Source organism: Micromys minutus, assembly GCF_963924665.1.
Source record: "Micromys minutus genome assembly, chromosome: 23".
Lineage (NCBI taxonomy): Eukaryota > Metazoa > Chordata > Mammalia > Rodentia > Muridae > Micromys > Micromys minutus.
Window position 1 is genome coordinate 14,149,111 of NC_137958.1, and position 21,705 is coordinate 14,170,815.

General features: G+C 39.4%; 1 protein-coding gene across 3 annotated transcripts in view; it reads right to left on the reverse strand.

Annotated features, from left to right (window-relative positions):
* The window catches only part of MAGI2 (membrane associated guanylate kinase, WW and PDZ domain containing 2), a gene marked incomplete at both ends in the record, with an annotated part of 1,373,853 nt that overhangs the window by 225,336 nt on the left and 1,126,812 nt on the right, over positions 1-21,705 (reverse strand). For all 3 annotated transcript variants that reach the window (XM_080936244.1, XM_080936243.1, XM_080936245.1), the window contains one exon: positions 7,757-8,395. In XM_080936244.1, the coding sequence (XP_080792370.1) occupies positions 7,757-8,395 (639 nt within the window). The remainder of the gene's footprint in view (positions 1-7,756; positions 8,396-21,705) is intronic.

The window sequence follows — 21,705 nt, forward strand, 5'->3', positions numbered from 1 at the left end:
AGTGACCTTAGGTCATCAGGCTTGGTGGCACCTCTGCCTGCTGTGCCAGCTAGCTTGTTCTCAACAATTTCTAAAACAAGTCTTTGTTTATTTTTATTTTCTGTGCATTGGTATTTTGTATGCATATATGTCTGTGTGAGGGTGTCTGATCTTGGAGTTACATACCGCTATGATCTGCCATGTGGGTGCTGAGAATCGAACCTGGGTCTTCTGAAAGAGCAGTGAGTGCTCTTAACCATTGAGCCATTTCCCCAGCTTCTAAAAAGACTTCTAGTGAAACAGGAATTGAGAGTATGTCCTTAAAGTAGTAGAAATACTACTGTGAAAGGTAAAGCTAGTATTTTAACAGTGTAAAATGTGACTTTCCATTAAACTCATGAATAACAGTTTTTTTCATAATTGAAATAGTGTTTTTAAAGAAGCAATGAAATATTTTACTAATTGTACAAATAAATCATAAGTATGTAAATAAGAAAAGAGATGTTGTTTAGCATGGTGGCACAGACCTATAATCCTAGCACTTGAGAAGATAATTAAGGAATAAAGAATATTTAGAGCCAAATCTTGGCTATGAACATTAACTAAGAACCCCACATATGTGTGTGTTTGTATGTACCAAAGCAAAAGAACACCCAAAACTGTTCAAACAATAGAAAATGAGGTATTTGTTATTTGTGTGGTATGAATGTGTGCTTCTAAAGCCTAGGGAGTAGAATATAAAAGACAGGGCTGAAACTATATAAAAAAAATCTTATCCCAAAGAAAATCACAAGAAATCAACAATGAAAACATTCATTGATGTTTGAAAAAAAAAAAGAACAATTCTAATAAAAATTGCAAGGAAAAAATAAGCCATCTTGAACAGAATGAAAATGGAAAACATATTTCAAAATTTATGGAGCTTGGCTAAAGAAATGGTCAGAGAAATTTAATAGCTGGAATGCTCTTATTATAAAGAGAAAAATAGAGTCCCTGGTCTGAACACATACCTCACAAAGATATAAGGCGAAAGTAAATCAAACACAGGGTTGGAAAAATGAGATAGATGGCAAGACCCACAGCAAAAGATACTCAAGCAAAGCCCACAGGAAAACAGAATCAACCTACTCAGAAGCTATTCTTAAACATCAATCTGCAACAGTGGATTCAAAATTTCTACTAACAAATTCAAATACTTCTCTAAATGCTGAAATGCCGAAAAGATACAAAGATGATCAGAACTAGTTTGTAAAGAGATAGGAAATTTGAACAGACCTAAGTTTTAAAAAAAAAAAAAAAGTTGTTTTATCAATGCTTAAGGAAGAAAACACACACAAACTCTTTTTGAATAGAAAAGATTGAGTGGGACATTTTCCACCCATTTTATAAGGCTACTATTATAACATCAAAGACAAAGGTGATGGCAAGAAAAGGGCAATGCTTCATCCATACCCAACAAACATACAAGCAAGCAACCAGCAGTGTTCGAAGAACAACATACCATGGTCAAGTATTGTAGTGTCAGGAATACAAAATTAGACAGTTAAGTCATATTATACCAACTCGCTGTATTAACAGAATAAAGGCCTAGAACTGTACAATCATTTCAGTGGGTACGGAAGAAATACAGAAGGATGCTGAAGTCACATCAAACTAACAGCAGTTGGGTCTTCTCTTAACCTGATAAGGGGCATCTAAAACCATTCTATCTAATATCATACTAAACAGTGCAAGACTAAGGTTTTCCCCTAAAACTGGCCACAGAAGCAAAAAAGGACATCTGCTGATAAGACGTCTGTTTAGCATCACACTTTAACAGACAACTTGAAGATCCAGCAGGAGAGCCTCAATCCAGGAATTGTGTGGTTTGTATTGGCTGGGGTTGTGGGGTAGTTACTTTGTTAATTAACTGATGGTGGGGGGCTCCAGCCAGTTGAGGGTGGTATCATCCCTAGGTAGCTGAGTTCAAGCTGGTCTGCCTGAATCATTCCTGAAGATTCCTGCTATACTCTTTGACTGTGAAGTTACTACCCTGGGTGAAAGTAACGCTGTGTGGGAAAGGGACACAGACATGCCTGCCTTTTAAGTTCTTGACTTGCCTTCTCTCCATGATGGAATGGATGTAGCACTATGAGCTGAAATAACCCATTTCCTCCCTTAAGCTGCTGTTGATCAGAGTGCTTTCTCATAGGCAGGGGGCTGAAAATATGTGCTAGTCAAGGAAAAGGCATTGGGGCCATACAAATGCGTAAAAAGGAAAGAAAAACAACTTAACTAGATAATGCAATTATATAGAACTTATTACAGAATGATGAAGAACAGATATGCTTACATATATTAGCTATAGGTAATTTGAAAATGACATTAAGAAAACAGTCCTTAAGAGCACTGACTGCTCTTGAAGACCTGGGTTCGATCCTCAGCACCCACATGGCAGATCACAACTGTCCATTTCTCTAGTTCTAGGGGATCTGATGCCTTCTTCCTACTCCCCAGGTATCAAGAATGCACATGAGGCATAGAAGACAGAAACACTCACCACGTACAATAAATCTAAAACAATAAAATGGAGTAGGGACTTCAACAAAAGAAGTCCATGGTCTGTACATTGAAGACTATACCTTTGCTGAGAGAACCTGGAGAAGATTTAAGCAAGCAAGGAGATACACCACATTTGGGGTGGAGAAGTTCAGTTGCAAGTTGGGAAGCTGTTCTGTAATACCCTAATCTCAGCAGGTCTCTTTTTGAACAGAATAAGTACAAAGTCATTGTTTGTGGAGTTGAAGAAGCAGCCTGCCTCCATCTTAGACTTAAATGGCCATCTTTTAGTAATGGCAAATTAGGTTCCTTCTTATTTATGATTGAATCTGTTTCTCTGGGATTGGGCTATGCTCCAATGGTTCTGTATTGCCTGGCAATCATGTCTTTGTTTCAAAAGTTGTTTGTAACCATCTTGCATTCCTACCTTTGGTTCAGAAGTTATATGACCATGTTCAACTCCCTTGTTATGACCGCCTGTTGTGTTTATGTTTGTTTGTTTGCTTGTTTGTTTGAGACACTTGCTGTGTAAACCTAAGCTGGTATCAAACTCAGAGATTTGCCTGCCTCTGCCTCTCAAGTCCTGGGATTAAAGCCCTGAGCTGCTATTGCTGGGGTTAGGGTTATTGTGTTTAGACCACTATATATATATATATATATATATATATATATATATATATAACCAACATATAACATATATGGTTAATGTTCTGTAATCCTGCATCTTTCTATTTGGAACCCCTAACACCGGAGCTATAAAAGTCTCATTTTTACATCCAATGCTGACTGATCTCTAGAACAACAAAGGTGGCAGTCCACGTACATGAATAAAAATGCTTGCTTTAATTAATTGACTACTTTGATTAATTTGGCCATGATGATTTGGATAAGTGGTCTTTCTCTGCCCATCTTCGGAATGAACAGAGCACCATGTCACAGATGGAGCATTTATCACACTTCCTTAGTCTCAAGGCTCACGGACCATTTCAAAAGAAGGGACAGAAAGATTTTAATAACCAGAGGTTAGAGAGGATCCAAGAGAAATAGTGTTTCTGGACAGGATAATCGCTCTCATGATCTCAGAGCACCTGTGTTTGTCTACACACGGTCTGCACAAAATCTAGCTTGTCAACATTCTCGGATGAAGGGGTTAGGGGCTCATGAGCCTTCACTGCTGAGGCACTGTGGACAGCCAATGGCTTCTTGAGAGGGAGAGTCAGTTTTCTTTAAGGCATCTAAGGTCAATTGTGCTCAAGTGGATTGAACTACACCCTGGCATATACACCAATTTGATTTGGAGGGTTATTAAAAGGTGGAGGGGGTAAAGAAGTTGGGAAGGAGAGGGGAGATGAGGTGGGTCTGGGAGGAACGAGGGATACATATACTGTAGGCACATATGAAATCCTAAGCACTTATTAAAACTTTATATTCAAAGGGCCAATTCTATCCTCTATTTATATGCAAATGGAAGGACCAGGAAGAGCCAAAGCAATTTTGTACAGGAGAAAAATTTGGAGGACTCACACTGATTTCAAGATTTAACACCAAGATACTGTAGTCTAGAAAGTGTTGTGTTTACATATGACTATGCATGCAGACCTAGGAGCCTGAGTAGAGGGTTTGGATACAAACATCTCCCGTGAGTTCATTTTCATCACAGGAGCCAAGTCCAGTCAATAACTAAGGATAGGTTTTGTGGTTTTCCCAGGAAATAATGCTAGAACAATTGTCTATATTTGTGCGAAACAATAAAATGAATTTAAGTCCATAATACTATATACTAATTAGCTTTCAATTGGTTTAGAGTTAAATAGAGGTACTAAAGCTTTAGCATTTATAGGAAACATTTATAAGGAAACATAGGAAAAACTTTGTGATTTTAGGTTAAGCAAAGATGTTTTAAATTGAGCCGTGGTTCACTTAACCTCACCCAATCTAAATGTCCTGTTGCCGCTGCTTCAAAGAGCAGCAGGAAGAGATAAGTCATGGACCTGAAGGAAGCATTTGTAAGTTATCTGTCTTAAAAATGGCTCAGCTTTGTATATACAGGAGCTTCTATAACTCAGGATGACGAACAGGGCTGTGTTAGAGCTGGCTGATCTAGCCTGCATCAGGCTCAATTCTCAGTATAAAAAAAAAGAAAGAAGAATGATAAATAGTTCAACATAGAATTAGGAACACACTTAAGGGCACATGTAACTAAAGAAGTCTATGAATGCTGATAAACACATGCAAACGTGAAAAGATCAGAGAAATGGAAATTAAAACCATGAAAAATTATCAGTAATCTTACCCTCAATAAAATGACTACACTAAAGATTTATGAAATCAAATGTGAGAAACACTGGGCAGAGACTGGGATTCTCAGATATTACTGAGGGAATATAAAAGCTTAATTTTGGAACCCACTTAGGCAATTTACTAACAGCTTAATTGTATTTTTAATATAATATAGCAAAGCATTTTTGGGTACCTACTTTCCAAAATGAGAACATCTGCATAAGCAAACAGTAGAATCCAAAGTTCATAAATATATTTTTCATAAATTCCCAGAGATGAAAACGACTGAAATAACCACCCACAGTGAGTAGATTAATGAAAGATCCACTGAATACCAAAGGGAGGTAAGAGAAACTTTTTGTAATGCATTCCTGTTAGGTGACTGTCAATGGCATTATGCCAAAAAAAAAATCCACTATGTACTATATGATGTTAGTCATAACAATATTATTGAAGGTGAAACTATTTAGAAAAGCAGATTAGTGGTTCTTTGTGACTGAAGGTAGAAGAGGAGATGGTGACAAGCAGGTCTCAGGCACCGTGGGGTGATGGATGCTCTGAGGGGGATGTACTCATTATGCAACTACACCACATTTGAAGAACATAATGAACTATATACCTACAATTGACAAATGTTATGTATATAAATGACGCCATACGCTATGTCTAACCAGGTAAATATCACCTCCTAACCAAGACATTTAAAAGTAAGACATACACACGCATGGTGTCATTCTGCCTATATTGAAGTATATGTTATATCTTTATCAGCTACTTCTATCTCTATCATCTGTATCATCTGTATCTGCTAGTCGGCACACTTCCTATAGGTACACGTACAAAAGCATGTTTGCCTCTTTGAAAAAGAGTGGAATAATAGGTAGGGTAGAAATTACTTTTCATAGTGTGCTTTCAGAATTAGTTACTAAAAAAAAAAAAAAAATCAACTACCTGAACCACTGCTTGACAATCAGAGATACTAACAATGAGGACAACCAGCCATGGTCCTGAAATGGGGAGGTCTTTGCTTGTCTGCTCACCAGAATGAAGCCACACACATTTCTGAGTGGCCATAACCCAGATAATCAACATGTAAGTCACTGCACACACATGGTGCGAGCTCCCTGGACCTTCAGGGGGAAGTGGCCGCTGCAGGAACACAGGGGACCTCTACATGTTTCTAGCGAAGACTTCCAGATTCCACAGAGCTGCCCTAGAGAGAAATCAAAGGCTTTGTCCACCCCAAACAAATGAAGAGCAGCAGACAGAAGTCTCATGACTCGTGGTCTAGGTCTGAGTGTGTGATCAGAGAGGCTATGGAAGGGGAGGAGGGAGATCAAGGCGCCTCGTCTGAGCACATGCTCACCTACAATAGACTGTTTCCAGAAAGGCACACATTTCAGTAACAGCTAGGATTTCAAAGCATTTTCCTGATAAGCCACAATTTCAAAGAAGCCATTTTATATGTATAAAAATGTGTTTAAATTTCTTTCTGTGAGCCAAACAATGGCTACAATACAGCAAATTTTCAGCTATGCCACTTAATATTAGAAATATTGTACAAAATTTGAGTTTTCAATAGAACATTAGGAATATACATGTTTAAATTAGAAATGTTTCTATTAATCTTAAGCAAGCAATGCAAGAAGTCAAAATATGCTGTCAACAGTTAATTACCAAAATTCATGTGCTATTTTATAACAATGCCCCAAGAAGGAGAAATGTGTGATTATTTTGTTATCCTATTAATTTTCCCTTGGTAATGGGAACTTAGTATATAGTGTTGCTCACAAATGCATAGTATTTGGTGACTCAACAATGGAATATTTCCCCGAAGGGGAAAAAAAGCTACAGAGAGGGCCACATAAATCATAAATGGTCCTCCTTTCAGCTCTGACTTCTTTTACTCATATTTAAAAATAGCAGGCTCCCCATGCTGTTTTGAGAGCTTTGAATAGGCGATCACATATGTTTAGCCACACAGGAGTTTGGGGCATCCCACCACACTGCTTCTGAAGCTTCTGCTGCAGCTTCAGGCTCTGTTCAGATTCACCAGCCAAAATACTGAGTGCTGCACCTGCTGTGAGCCACTCAGGACAGTAAGGATGGTACCACGAGTTGGGATGGCATGGCAACCCTGCTGTGACAATTGTAGCTGAGAATCAAGGACTCCAAGTCCCAAGTCCCTAGAAACAGGTAGGGAGGGAAATTGCATATCAATCTGACATACTTCACATCAACAGAGAAGTAGGGAAGGTCCCTTGGCTTCGACACATTCATTTTCTTACTAAGGTTAGAGAAGAGAGCAGTAAGGATCAGAAGCTCCCAGAACTCACTTCAAATGTGTCCCATGCTCTTCTTGGAGTCCCCAGTTCGGACCCCATTCCATCACTTTCTATCTGGTTTATGGCCGACACAGTTTGTCCACAGTGGTGAATACTTGTGTCCCATAGGATGGAATATTCCTATTCAAACTTATTTATCTTGTTGGAATCTAGTTCCCAGTGGTCCTTGTAAGAATTATCCTTGTATTTGTAGGAGCTGGCTGGCCTCCCCATTGCTGGCCTGGAAGCCCTCATATGATTTCTAGTATTGCTTCCTTTAGAAAGCAGGCTTCTCAGTAAATTAACAGGCATGGCCTGAGTTCTGCTCAACTGACCTTCCTGACATACAACATGTCTCTAGCCGGATGTCATTCTTTACCCTACAAATCCATATGGCTCTGTTGGTAAGATTGAAAGTACAGTGTGTAATGTAAACAAGGTAAAGAGAGCATTGCAAATATCCAGCAATCTGGATCCTAAATCCACCACAGTTGTCTCTCTGCCTCCTTTACCTTCCCCCCCCCCCCCAAGGCATGATTTTATTCCAACCTATAGAAAACTTTGCTTGAACAATATTATTATGAAGTTCTTCTAATCTACCCACACATTGCACTCCACACCTGTATTCGCCTTACCTCCTCGATGGATGATTAAAGAGGTCTCACTTCCGACAGGGCAGTCCTTAAGTATATCCACTACTTCTGTATGGCTCAGGTTCTGTACATTCTGTTGGTTGATCTCAACAATGAGGTCTCCTTCACACAGCCCAGGGCATCCCTGAATGTCAAGTATCTGTTTCACCCGCTGTCCCGTGGGACTGTCCGCAATAGTAAAGCCAAATCCCTGGGCACCTTTCACAATGGTTAAGGTCATAAGTTCAGCTTGGGTGGCTCCAGACGAAGCCATAGACACATTGTCGTCATGGACGGGTGGTGGATATGTGCCATCTAGTTGGCCATCAGCTGGCAAGGAGTGCAAGGAATGAGGTGGCCGGTCTGTAATGTCTGGGACCGACTGTGAGGTCCGAGAAATGTATTCCAAGTATGTTTCATAGTTATGTTTTCCGTTGAGCATCACTGGAGGTGGCCTCTCCATTATTGCAAGGGGTGGTACCATGCTGTTAGCAGGATCTTCAGGGTCAAAGGGCAAAGGGTAGCCACGGCACAACACCAAGTTGACACTCTGACCAATAGGAACAGACTGGAAAAGTTTGACAACATCTGCGTGAGTGTGTCCAAGGACACAAACTTCATTAATATAGACAATGACATCACCTGCAAAGAAAGAGAGATTGACAACATGAGGTAAGTTCAATTAACATTGACATAGAGAAACGGAATTATTTATGAGAACGCTGAAAGAGTTCTCTGCTTCTCAGTAAACAGTGAGAAATCAGTTACAGTAACACTTGAATTCTCTGTAGATAACCCAGGGACACAAGGGTCTGCCAACAGTAGAACGGGCTGAGAAAAGTGCTGCTTGGTTATTCTTGAAGCTCAGGAAACAACCCCATATTCAGGCTCAGGAAGAAAAAGGGTAGAAGAGTTTGTACTTTGAAGAAACATGTTGTTTTTCTTTTCTTTTCCATTTCCATTTTAGTGTAGCTAAGATCAAAGAAATTTAAAACTGCTGAAAAGTGATAGCCATAAATTTTGGATGAAAAAGAAAGCTCTGCTATTTGAAAGTTTGTGAAGCTGCTGTGAGAACGGAACGAGAAGGTGAAGAAACAGGGCTTGGCACAGTGTCTGAAGATGGTAAGAGTGCTGTCCCATGGACAGCAGGGACTCAGGACCCTGCCAGTCAAGCGGAGCTTCTGTGGACACAGTCAGGAGACTTGTCCTGAAAAATTATTTCAGGAAAAATTATTTCAGCAACAACATTTCTTCTCCTTTCCAAATGGATTATCATACTGGTTAGAAATGAACTTTCTGAACTTAGAAATGCTATGAATACAAATTATTCACTATAAAATGTAATCACTAAACAATTTCTCCTTTAAATGTAAAAGACAAAGTTGTGTGAGATAAGTGTTTTAAGGTTTCTTAAATTATGTATGAATAACAACTTTATTTTTGGAGACTGGTTCTATCATGGGTGGTTATTTTTATCCTCATGAACCATAACATGTGAAAAATGAACTTGGAAATTGAAAGAGTGGCTGATGATGCTGAGAATGAGGAAGGAAAGCTATGCTATTACAGACTGTCAGAGGGCAACTCAAAAGATGTCTATTGATTTACTAATGGAGTTTTGAACTGCATAGTACAAGTAGCCAGAGATTTCTCTCTGCGATATCCTCTTCTATCAAGACAGAAAACACCAAAAATATTAAAAGACTAAATATGTTTTCAGGTATGTATATGTAGATGTATATGATACAAATGATGATGTATATGTGTATGATGATGTATATGTGTATGATGATGATGTATATGTGTATGATGATGTATATATGTATATGATGATGTATATGCATAATGTATATGTATAAGTCTCTCCAATGTATTTCTAAATGAATAGTTCTAGGAGTAAAAATTTCTAAGAAAAATGCCTTCAGCATCATTGGTTTGATTAACAAGCCATTTTTCTTAAATGTGAGGCAACAGAAAGTTCTAAATAAATAGGTAGAAATGCTCAACAAATATTGTCAAAGAACCCAGGGTAGGCTTGCTTCTAGAAAGTTCTGTGGACCATGTGAGTAAAAGGATGGCAACACATTTCCACAATGTCAGAAAGGGTACTGAAGCACTGAACCCACCCTCACACAGTTCTAGTGGTTCTTCCTTCTCTGCTATCAGGCTTTCTTACCTGAGGGGAGCAGCTGGGAAGGCTTCTGCATCATTTTAAACCGACTCTATTCATTTCAGAGTCCTAGAAAAATTCCAGAGCCAGATAGGCCATTTTCTCTCCTCTTCTCCCCTCCTACATCCCAACCCCAGGCACTGTTTGGTGCTGAGGATTAAGGCCAGGGGTATTCATATCCTAACTGGGTGACTGCTCTACTACTGTGTTGCATCATGCCTTTAATTAGAATTCCCCCAGGTTACTAGGGAGGACAAGTATCAGAGCACATCTCATCTTCCATTCCCATCCATCCATCCATCCATCCATCCATCCATCCGTCCATCCATCCATCCATAATATCCACCCATCATCTATCTATTCTCCATACATCTACCATCCATCTTATCTATCTATCTATCTATCTATCTATCTATCTATCTATCTATCTATCTATCTATCTATTAATTATCTACCTACCTTCTTTCCTTTCTTTATTCTGTACCCAACATTTTCTGTGTGTTTAGAAGACTGACACAGGGTGATAACTTGGAATACTGAGGCAGAAGACTTTGAGTTCTAAATCTATCATTTACTAGGAATTTGCTTTAGCACAAGGATATGATCCGATTTCTTTTAAATGATGAAGAAACATAATACCAACTTATGATTGTCTGAGACATAACTAATAACTAGATAATATGGGTGACAAGGCTTGGGACTATACATCTTTATGAACATATGATTGTATTTCTGTAGTCATTTGTTCTTAGCAATATCTTTTTGAAAAACTAGGGTGGCCCAATTAAGATATTCCCACCACACTCATAGCCAAATGATTATAGAAGTGATTGATTTTGAGTGACCAAGTAAAAGGCAGGAAGGTGACAGATGCCACTTTACTCTACGGTTGTCACTAACTTTAATCACAGTTGACAACTCTCAGTTCCCAGGCACTTCATCTTTCTCTCTGTTCTTCTAGTCTTCTCCAGGAAAAAAAGGTTCTAGTCCTCTTCAGGTCTAAAGAACAGCTATGTGGTAATCAATAACAACTATTTATAGTTCTTTGCAATATTGCCTTTAAATATGTACAAATAGTTTCTACTCCCTAGATTTTCAAATCATAAAACAAGCAACTGATGACAAATACTGTAGGATTCTCTTTACTGGGGAAAAACAAATTTCTGAAGGTAAAAGATGAGAATTGAGTTATTGAAAAGCTAGGCTAACTCCCTGAAAACATGCAATTGCCCACTTTATAAAATATATAAATGCCTAGCTAATGTGTCATATCAAAACCTGCTATGGATGGTTATATATACAAACACGCTTGTTTAGATGGAATAGATGAGGCAGGCTATTCATAGACTGTGCTGTATGAATGTCATTTACATGTTGTGAAACAAAATAGAAGCCACCTGGAATGTGTTATCCTGCAGTGTTCCAAGCCAAGTTCTAAGAGAGACTGGATTTAAGAGCACAGACATGGGGGGCTAGTTCTGGTGCCAACCTGCTTGCCTATTTCTGAGGGAGAGTTGTAAAGGAGCCACTTGATTTCTGAATCTCCCAGTTTCTCCTTTCATGAGCTGGAAATTAAAACGTTACTTTCATTTCTGCCTTTTCAGGTCTACCATAAAAATGAGATCTTACTGTGAAAACATCTTTATCAAGGAAAGGTTCTCCACAAAAACATAAGGATGCATTTCTTTGGAAAGCTAAGCATATCTTCTCATTGCTGGAAGGTGACATTCACTCATAGTCCAATTAGGCAATTCTAGGAATATTGACTTAAGGTCATATTGACATGACAGATGGATGTGGTGACCTCCACTGATGGGGTATCACAAAGATCTGATACCCAATCATTGGGTTTTTATGTACAGGTAAGAGAAGTGGGGTTTAAAGCTACTGTTATATATGAAAAAAATGTTCTAAAGTAATTTGGTTCTTTCTTAGTCATGGAGATAAATATATATCACTGGATATTTCCCGGACACCTCATCATTTTGGGAATAAAAGAGAACACTCTTGACGAAGCATTGTTTAAATTAGAGTTATTTCTATGCTGAGTCCTTCTACTCCCACAGACTTTGAGTCACTGTGGACTAAAGAATCTTCCTTTTTTGTGTTTCTCATGTTGGATCTGCATTCCTTAACTATCTCTGTGGCTCTAACTAGAATGATTGACTTCTTAATCAATACTTTTCTTATAGTATACTCTACTAAGTTAAAAATACTTGACAGCCATATCTGCTATTGCCCACCCTTTATCTACAGTCTGTTTACCTGATTTCTGACTTCTCCACCCCATGCACCACCACGGTGGGAAGCCAGTATCATTACTACTCCCAACTCCTACCTTGAAGCTCACCATTCAGGTGGAATCTCCTATCTACCACCTTCCAGTTTAATGGATACAATTATCTCAATATATCCATCTCTTTTCCTACCTCTTCAAGGACATATTGTACTGTTTCCAGTGAAATTGCTGTTATCATATGCTTATAGCTGTAGTCCTCAGACATGACTGTTTCATTGGTGTTCTACCTCTCTCAAGCTCTCTGTACAATGTGTAGAAAATTATATCAGTATAATACTGGAAATTCTTTACAGATTATGTAGATTTTCATTGAATAAAGTGATGGGAATAGTTTAGGAAAAACTAGAAAAGATATCAAAGCTGAACTTTTTTCAATTTGGGGCAGAGGACTCAAAGTGGGTGGTGCTTAAGCTATGGGAGCTATAAAAGTATATTTTGATTACAAAACATCACAAAGACATTGCAAATTAAGATGAGGTGAAACAAGCTTTAAACATTAAAATACCTTGTCTTAATGTTTAATTGTTTTTATTGATTCCTCTTTCACACAATGTACCCCAACTGCAGCTTCTCCCTCCATCCCCCCGTTTTCCCTCTACCTCCTTTCCCCCCCAGATCTACTCCCCACCTCTGACTACCCCCCCTTTGGAAAGTGTAGGCTTCCCAGGCAGGTCAAGTGAACACTGCACAGCAGCCCACAACACAACAGAGGACAGATCCTTATATCAAGGCTGGGCAAGGCAACCCAGGAGGAGGAACAAGGTCCCAGGGCAGTGTGTACTAAGGTCATGTGTGCATAATGGAAAATGTAATTGCTTGAAAGTCATAAGGTGTTGAATTTAATGCAGGTATACCAATAACTGTTAACTATTTCTGGGGTTTGGTCCTTATTTATTCATTAATTTACTAAATAAAGATTTCCATGTATTTAATTGCTACCAAGAGCTGTCATGCTGTACACAGAACATCAGATCAGATAATCCCTAAAGTATTCTTTTCATTCAAGTCCTAAGGCAGAAAGCCTTTGATTCTTATTCTTGGATTATTCTTAAGCCCTCTCCCCTTCCTCTCCCCCTCCCTCCCTCCCCCCTTTCCCCTTCCTCCCTTCCCTCACACCTTTTCTTCTGCCTCCCCTTTCTCCTTTCTCCCCTAACTTCCACCACCTCTGCCATAACCCATTACCATCTATTTCAGGGTTCTCTCTCTGCAGGAGTCTCTCTCTAGCTGTGCTTCCTGGCATCACGGTAATAACCCGGCGTGGATGAGGAAAGGGAGACCACATTAATTTATTAGAATATAGGGTCTGCTGATTGTACCTCAGGTTGACTCTGGGGAGTAGACGGGACCTTTCTAATGCTTCTTGATTCTTCTAGTCAGGATTGTTTCAGTTCCCAGGAGATGTGAGGCATGTATAACTGCACACAGAAGGCATCAGGGTCAGAGGCTACAGAGTACCAGACACCATCTTGTGTTGGCTTCCTTGTGAACTCGCCACCAGCCCACATGTCCAATATACTTTCTTCTCATTGTCTCCCAGTGTCCGTCAATTAGTCCAGTGCAGACTCTCCAGGGCCATTTCCAAGGTATGTGATACTGTGTTCATTTCTCACCTTTTACCATGAGTTCTTCGCTGTGGTTAGCCTATACATTGAGCTGCCCCTCTCCCAACACACACAATTCCCCTCCAGCCTCTGTGCCCTCTGTTCCACATTTGCTCTTTATTTTTTTGCTCACTAACAAACTGATGGTTATCACTGAGGCCAACATTGTCTTTTTGACTACTTTGTAACCATCTCTTATTACTCATTCCCAACAGCGGCAACCTTCAATGGATGATTCATACTGCGAGCACATGTGATGTCTCTACTCAGTGACTCCGTTTTTAATATTCTTAGTATTCATGTGGCATTTATAACCCTCACCTGATCCAGTCTTTACTTTATACACAGAGGTTAAGTAACTTATGAATTCACAGTGATAATCAGGTCAGACTCTAATAACAAATCTAGGACCCCAATACAAGTGTTAAGAATTTCAAGCAGGCCAGGCTATCTTTTGACTTAAGGATATTTTTTCAGATGGTTACCTGCCAGGCTGCTGGGTAAAATATCTCTGGTTTGAGTGTGAAAATCGAGAGATGAACTGCAGCGTTCTGATCGGCTAAGTTAATGGAAGGAGGCAGTGAGGCAGATAATTACCAACAGGGAAATCCATTGCAACAGCCTGGTCCACTTTTCTGCAGTCATCTATAGTACACTGTTTGGAACAGGCACTAGGGGATGCTGAGCTGGAGGAGTGACAGAGGATCGCAGCTTATGACACTTAGACACCATCATGACAGATCACGTATGCACATATATGTCAACATTAGACATATATGTCAACATTAGAAAAGGTAATTTCTAAGATATGACTTTGAAGGTCCCGCATCTGATACTGTGCATGACGCTGGGGAGTTCTAGTGGTACCAATGAACTGCTAAATAGGTAGGTATCTGGAGGCTTCCTCAGACTTTCTACAAAGCCATCCAGTGACTGCGGTATGTCATCTGTAGGCAGAGAACACGCTGTCTATAAGCCCATCCATAAGATGATACAGTAGCCACTCAAAAGAGGAAAAGATGTCTTAATCACATCTTAGCACTTCTGCTCTATGACCTGGTGCAGATGTCTAATTGAAAGCTTGCCTTATGGAGTTTTATGTTTGATCAGCACACATGCAACAATTATTCCCTGACAGCTGTGTATTAGTCCAGTGATCTATTTCCATCCCCTCTGTGTTTGGCATTGAGTTGTGTGATGTATTTAAATCCCGGCATTCTGTTTTCTTGAAAGGAACATAAAAAACACATTGTAAGAGAGTCTGAAGCACTGATTATCTGCTGATCTGGCAAAGATAAAACAATATTCCACAGAAAATGGAGATGTAAAGCCACAAAAAGCAGCACAGAGTATATTTTGTTTTTAAAATTATGGCAAGGTTCCCCAAAGTAAAGGCTTCCTAAATAACCTCTACGCTTGGAGAATTTGGTAGCCTAAATGGTGGGTGAATTTGTCATTTCCCTAAAAGAATAGAATGCATTTTAAACAGCCTAGTGACAAATATGTTTTTGGAGGTACCACATAAAATGCAAAAGAAACTATTCTTTGAAATGGTCTCAAAACCCCAAAGTTTATAAGAGCATGCTACATGTTCTCTAGACTTTCCTTAAGTGCCACTGGGGATTTAGCACACACATCTGGACCCGGCCACGTATAGCCAACCAACCACAACCACAACCACACAAGCTATGCAAGTATCGCATAAGAGGTCATTTTCAGTGGAAAGCTAGCAATGCATATGGTTGTTTTAGAAGCAACTATAGCTGAACGGGCACAATTAAAAGAATCTCCCTCTTTCTCTCCCTCCCCCCACCCTCTGTGTGTGTGTGTGTGTGTGTGTGTGTGTGTGTGTGTGTGTGTGTGTGAAGGACAGAGGATAACTTGGAAGAACTGTTTTCTCCTTCTAGGTAGTTCTGGGGAATTGAGCTGTGTTGTTAAATTTGATGGCTAGTGGCTGTACCCACTGAGCCATCTTGCTGACTTCCCACACTTTTAAAAATGCTTAGCTTCTAGGGCCCAATGCAATATTGTTTTTTATTATCATCTCATCTTACCCTAACCTAGTGTATCAAGTGGCTAGAAACTGCCTTTCTCCCAACCCCCCCAAATGATGAGGTAGGCTAGGGTGGAGCTGGGAGCCCCCTCTGGGCAGGTTTGCAATAGTGGACTTGATTTTACCTGCAATGGTCAGCTGAGTGCCACTCTGACTGAGCAAGAACTATGAAGAACAAAAGGATGGAGACACCTGTTTCATTCCATACCGCTGCCTCCTGCCAAATGGCTTCGTGCTTTTGTAATCGTGTGCTTTGTGTCTGCTGCCTGGTCTACCCACACTCTTAGATCTGTAGAGCAGTACGTTCATCCTGGGGGGAGGGGGAGGAATTGATTTTTGATACTGCAAAATTGATAGAAGAGAAGGAAGAGGAAAAAAGCTCCATTTCCAGACTTCAGACAACAGTGTGTCGAGTGCTTTGCTTGGATTGCTTTCGGGAAATGTGCTCTTCGCTCTACTGGAGCTGGGTGCTGATCCTGAGTCCTCAGACTTGGACGGAGGGTGTCTTCTGATGGAGCTGCTGGATCGGCGCTTCTCTGCCTTCATCTCCGTCACCCTGTGTCCTGACAATGCTCTGACCACTGCTTCCACTGGGGGCCAATCAACGATCCTTAACTGGTAGTGTCCCATACTTTCTTATGTCGATCGACTTCTTCCTTCATGTTTGAGAAATCACAGACCCCTGCTGCCTTGCGGAATGAAGCTGCCAGCATATTTCTCCCATGTGGATTTTAGAAGTGGTGCAGTATTAAGTTAAAAATAATTTGATAAAATGGCTGGCAGAAAGAACACATCATTATGCTAAGAATTTGACTGTGTCCTACACACACACACACACACACACACACACACACACACACACACACACACACACACAGCTCTCAGGTTTGATGTGAGAGCCCTTCATACTCCATAGGGGGACAGAAGATGTAAATCTTTGTGGGCAGACTGTTATTATCCCAACCTGGATCCTTCGATTTTCCTATTTCAGTTTTAAAAGAGCAATACTGTATCCGAGCATCCAGAGTCAGCTTGCTCAATGGGCCACACCTACCAAGACCTGCCAATTAAAAGAAAATCCTTCAAACCTATGGCAAAATGAGAAAAACTATTTTGGCTTCACTGAGATTTTGGAATCTGGATTTATGTGGAAGGAAGCAAAAGCATTGTAGCAACTTCTAATATTGAACAAGCGGTACTTCCTCTGTGGGGTGGATACCGTGTCACTCCTCGCTGCGTTAAATATCACACATCGAATTTTATGGGACAAATAATGCTATTAGTCTAGGAATTTCAGGGAAACATGAAACAATTTTGTTTTAGCCTCAGACACAACAGACAAATGGGAGAGAGGAAAACAACCTAATCACTCGCTGTTTCCAATGTCACAATTAATGTAGATGACCCAAGCTGATTAAGTTAGAGACTTACCATTGAAGAGTGTCATCTGCCCTGTTCATCTACCTAGCACTTATTGATCATCTATCTGTATATTTGTAAAGCAGATCTATTTGTTTGTACTCTCATATTGCTATCTATGGGCTTTAATAAAGTTTCCAGCACAATAAAGTTGTAAGAGAGCTAGAAACAATAAAATAATTATCTTTGAAGCTTAAATATTGTATTACTTTCATAATTATAGCATGGGCAGTCTATACCAAGTTCCTATAAATCACAGTAAAATGCAGCACTCATAAATGTATGGTGAATGAAAAATTTAGAAATCTATTTGGTTTTTTGGGGTCTAGTTAGCACAACACGGTCTATTAATCTTTCGGCTGATCGAGTCTGGGATTGGAGCTTAGGGAGCAGTGATCACTGGCAAATAATGACAGCTAGTATCATGTGCTGAGTGACAACTGTATGCCAATCCATCACTGTAGAGACATGATCTCATCTCAGTTCTTAAAATAACCCAATGGAGAGCACACGTAGCTTAGAGAGCCCAAGGTCCGCAGCAACAGAATGATCATCTGCTACATCTCAATGTGTTTGTCTTTTAAATGTAGGCATGTCTAGTTACACTTATGACATTTCAAGATTCACATAACTAATTTCTTTGACCTCAAGCCCTAGAGTACAGTGAAACACTTGTAATCTTGTTTATCTAGCATTACCTGTTTGACTGCCTCACCTGCATAGTATTTTGGCATAATATTAAAATACCTGATTATTATGGCACAACAGTCTTGTAATTTTTTTCTTAAGTTACAGTTGGACAAAAAGAAAATTGCCTAGTGACAGAATTACAAAGTTTGAATTTTCTAGTCAATGGGACAAGGAGATCAGAAGGGAATGAAAGAAAATGCTCCAGGTTCCAAAGAGGGCCTCTGCAGGAAAGCTCTCAGGTCATAAAAATCCAGTAAGTACAAAGATTAATAAAAAATCATTTGAAGGTATTATATGAAATTTGTAAGCTTTGGAAACTTGGCTGCCATGAATTCTGAAGTGCAAACCCGCTAGAATAGCATATCACCATTTATTGATTACAATGAGCAAAGAACTGATTTTACTAAGTGAAATTACTAACTGATGAATAATCTTAATTTTAATGGGGATAATCATAGACAGGGCTAGCTATATAACAGGATCCAATTTTGTTAGATTGAGAACACATTGACACATGTAACATTTTTAATGCATTTTCACTTTGATTGCATGGGCACTCTAACTTTTCTACATAAACAGTAATCAATGATTGTTGAGGGCATGCGATTGTTGCTAATTTCCATTTTGAATCCTACTCATGAAGCAGAGAGAGAGAGAACATGAACTGATATTTTAAATCTCTAATTTATCAGGTCCAAGAAAGCAAGAGATTGAAGAACTTAGCCAATAAATAATATAAAAATATAGTCAGCAGATCATAAATATTTATTGCCACATCAAATGTCTGCTAGTCAATCCTTCAATAATTCCTTCAACATAAAATGTTCCAGTCAAGATATTGGCAAAAGCATTAATTAAAATTCAGATTTAGCTTTGAGAGGATAAGAATTAGCTTTGCCAAATATTTTCTGCTGTCAAATATCTTTATCTAATTTTTACCCAGTTTCATTCTTCCCTTGGGTTTGACTGATGTTTTAAATTGTTCACCTACTAAGTATGCAAGTGTCATCTTAATTCTGACAGCACTTTTACTTAGATTTCAGAGAAAGATTCCAGCTAAGAAGCAAATTTTTATTTTTAAGTTGAATTGTCTCCTTTACTGAAAAGTCTTTGTACAGTCCAAGATTTCTTATAGCTTTAAAACATTTTAAGATAGGAAAGATGCACTAATAATATTTTAAGCGATATTCATGGCAGGTGGTTTATGGCCAAGTAAAGTAATACATGCCAAAATAAATGGAGTTCTCATGGGCCACTTATGCTCTATGTGCATGAGCTATAATGGCATCTTTATGTTTAGTATCTTACAAGCTAAAGGATTACTTATTGTCTTAGTTAGGGTTTCTATTCGTGCACAAACATCAGGACCAAGAAGCCAGTTGGGGAGGAAAGGGTTTATTCAGCTTACACTTCCACATTGCTGTTCATCACAAAAAAATTCAGGACTGGAACTCAAGCAGGTCAGGAAGCAGGAGCTGATGCAGAGGCCATGGAGGGATGTTACTTATTGGCTTGCTTCCCCTGGCTTGCTCAGCTTGCTTTGTTTCTTTCTTTGTTTCTGTCTTTGTTTGTTTCTTTCTAACTTCATTATTTTTATTAGATACTCTCTGTATTTACATTTGAAATGTTATCACCTTCTCCCACCCTGCTCCCCCTCCCCTCCTCCTCCTCTTGTCTCCACAAAGGTGCATTTGATCCTGATCACCCTCTTCACCTCAGTGCCTTGGCATTCTTCTACATTGGGAAAATGTGCCCTCACTGGACTAAAGGCCTCTTCTCACATTGGTGCCAAATATTGCTATCTTCTGCTACATATGCAACTGGAGCCATGGGTCTCTCCATGTGTGCTCAGTGGTTGATGTTTTAGTCCATGGGAGTTATGGAGGGTTTGGTTGGTTGATAATGTTGTTCTTTCCATGAGGTTGCAACCCCTTTCAGCTCCTTTAGTTGTTTCTTTAGCACCTTCATTGGGGTCCCTGTGTTCAGTCTGATAGTTAGCTGCAAGGATGCTCAGCTGTATCTGTATGACTCTGGTAGCGCCTCTGAGGAGTCATCCCTATCTGGTTCCTGCCAGTAAGCACTTCTTGGCATAAGCAATAGTGCATGCCTTTGGTGGCTGCGTATGGGGTAGATCCCAAGGTAAGGGAGCCTCTGAATGATCTTTTCTTCAATCCCTGCTCCTCTATTTGACCTTGTATTTCCTCCTGTGAGTGTTTTGTTCTCCTTTCTAAGAAGCACGGAGGCATCCACATTTTGGCCTTTCTTCTTTTTGAGCTTCATAAAGTCTATGAATAATTTTTTGGGTATTCATAGCTTTCTGGGGCTAGTGTCCGTTTATCAGTGAGTATATACCATGAATGATCTTTTGTGACTGAGTTACCTCACTCGGGATGATAGTCTTTATGAAATTTCTAGGTAAATGAATAAAACTAAAGTCATTGTTTCTAATAGCTGAGTAGTACTCCATTGTGTTAATGTGCCACAATTTCTGTATCCATTCCTCTGTTGGAGGACATTTGGGTTCTTTCCAGCTTCTAGCTATCATAAATAAGGCTGCTATGAATATGGTAAAGCATGTGTCCTTGTTATATGTTGGAGCATCTTTTGGGTATATTCCTAGGAGTGGTATAGCTGGGTCCTCAGGTAGTACTATCTCCAATTTTCTGAGGAACCACCAGACTGATTTCCAGAGTGGTTGTGCCAGCTTACAATCCCACCAACAGTGGAGGAATGTTCCTCTTTCTCTACATCCTCACTAGCATCTGCTGTCACCTGAGGTCTTAATCTTAGCCATTCTGACTGGTGTGAGGTGGAATCTCAGGGTTGTTTCCATTTGCATTTCTCTGATGACTAGGAAACAACAATCACTATTCCTTAACATCCCTTAACATCAATGGAGTCAATTTCCCAATAAAATGACATAGACTATCAGACTGGATAAACAGTAAACAGGATCCAGCATTTTGCTGCATACAGGAAACTCATCTCAGAAACAAAGACCTCAGAGTAAAAGGCTGAGAAAAAACCTTCCAAGCAAATGGTACCAGGAAACAAGCTGGAGTAGCCATTCTAATATTGAATAAAAAATATTTTTAACCAAAAGTTAGCAAAAAAGAAAGGACACTTTTTACTCATCACGGAAAAAAGTATCAAGATGAACTCTCAATTCTGAACATCTATACTCCAAATACAGGGGCACCTACATTCATAAAAGAAACCCTACAAATGCTCAAAGCCTATATTGTACCACACACAATAATAGTGTGAGACTTCAACACCCCCACTCTCATCAATAGACAGATCATGGAGTATAAACTGATCAGACACACAATGAAACTAGCAGAGGTTATGAGCCAATTGGAATTAACAGACATCTATAGAACATTTCATCCTAAAACAAAAGAATATACCTCTTCTCAGCACCTCACAGTACCTTCTCCAAAAATGACCAAGCTGAGGCCACAGAACAAGCCTCAACAGATATAAGAAGGTTAAAATACTCCCATGCATTCTATCAGATCACCATGGACTAAGGCTGATGTTTAATAACAACAAAACCCACATGGTAGATGAATAATGCTCTACTCAATGATAACATGGTCAAGGAGGAAATAAAGAAAGAAACTAAGGATTTTTTTTTTTTTTTTGGAATTTAATAAAAATGAAGGCAGAACATACCCAAACCTATGGGATGCAATGATAGCAGTATTAAGGGGAAAA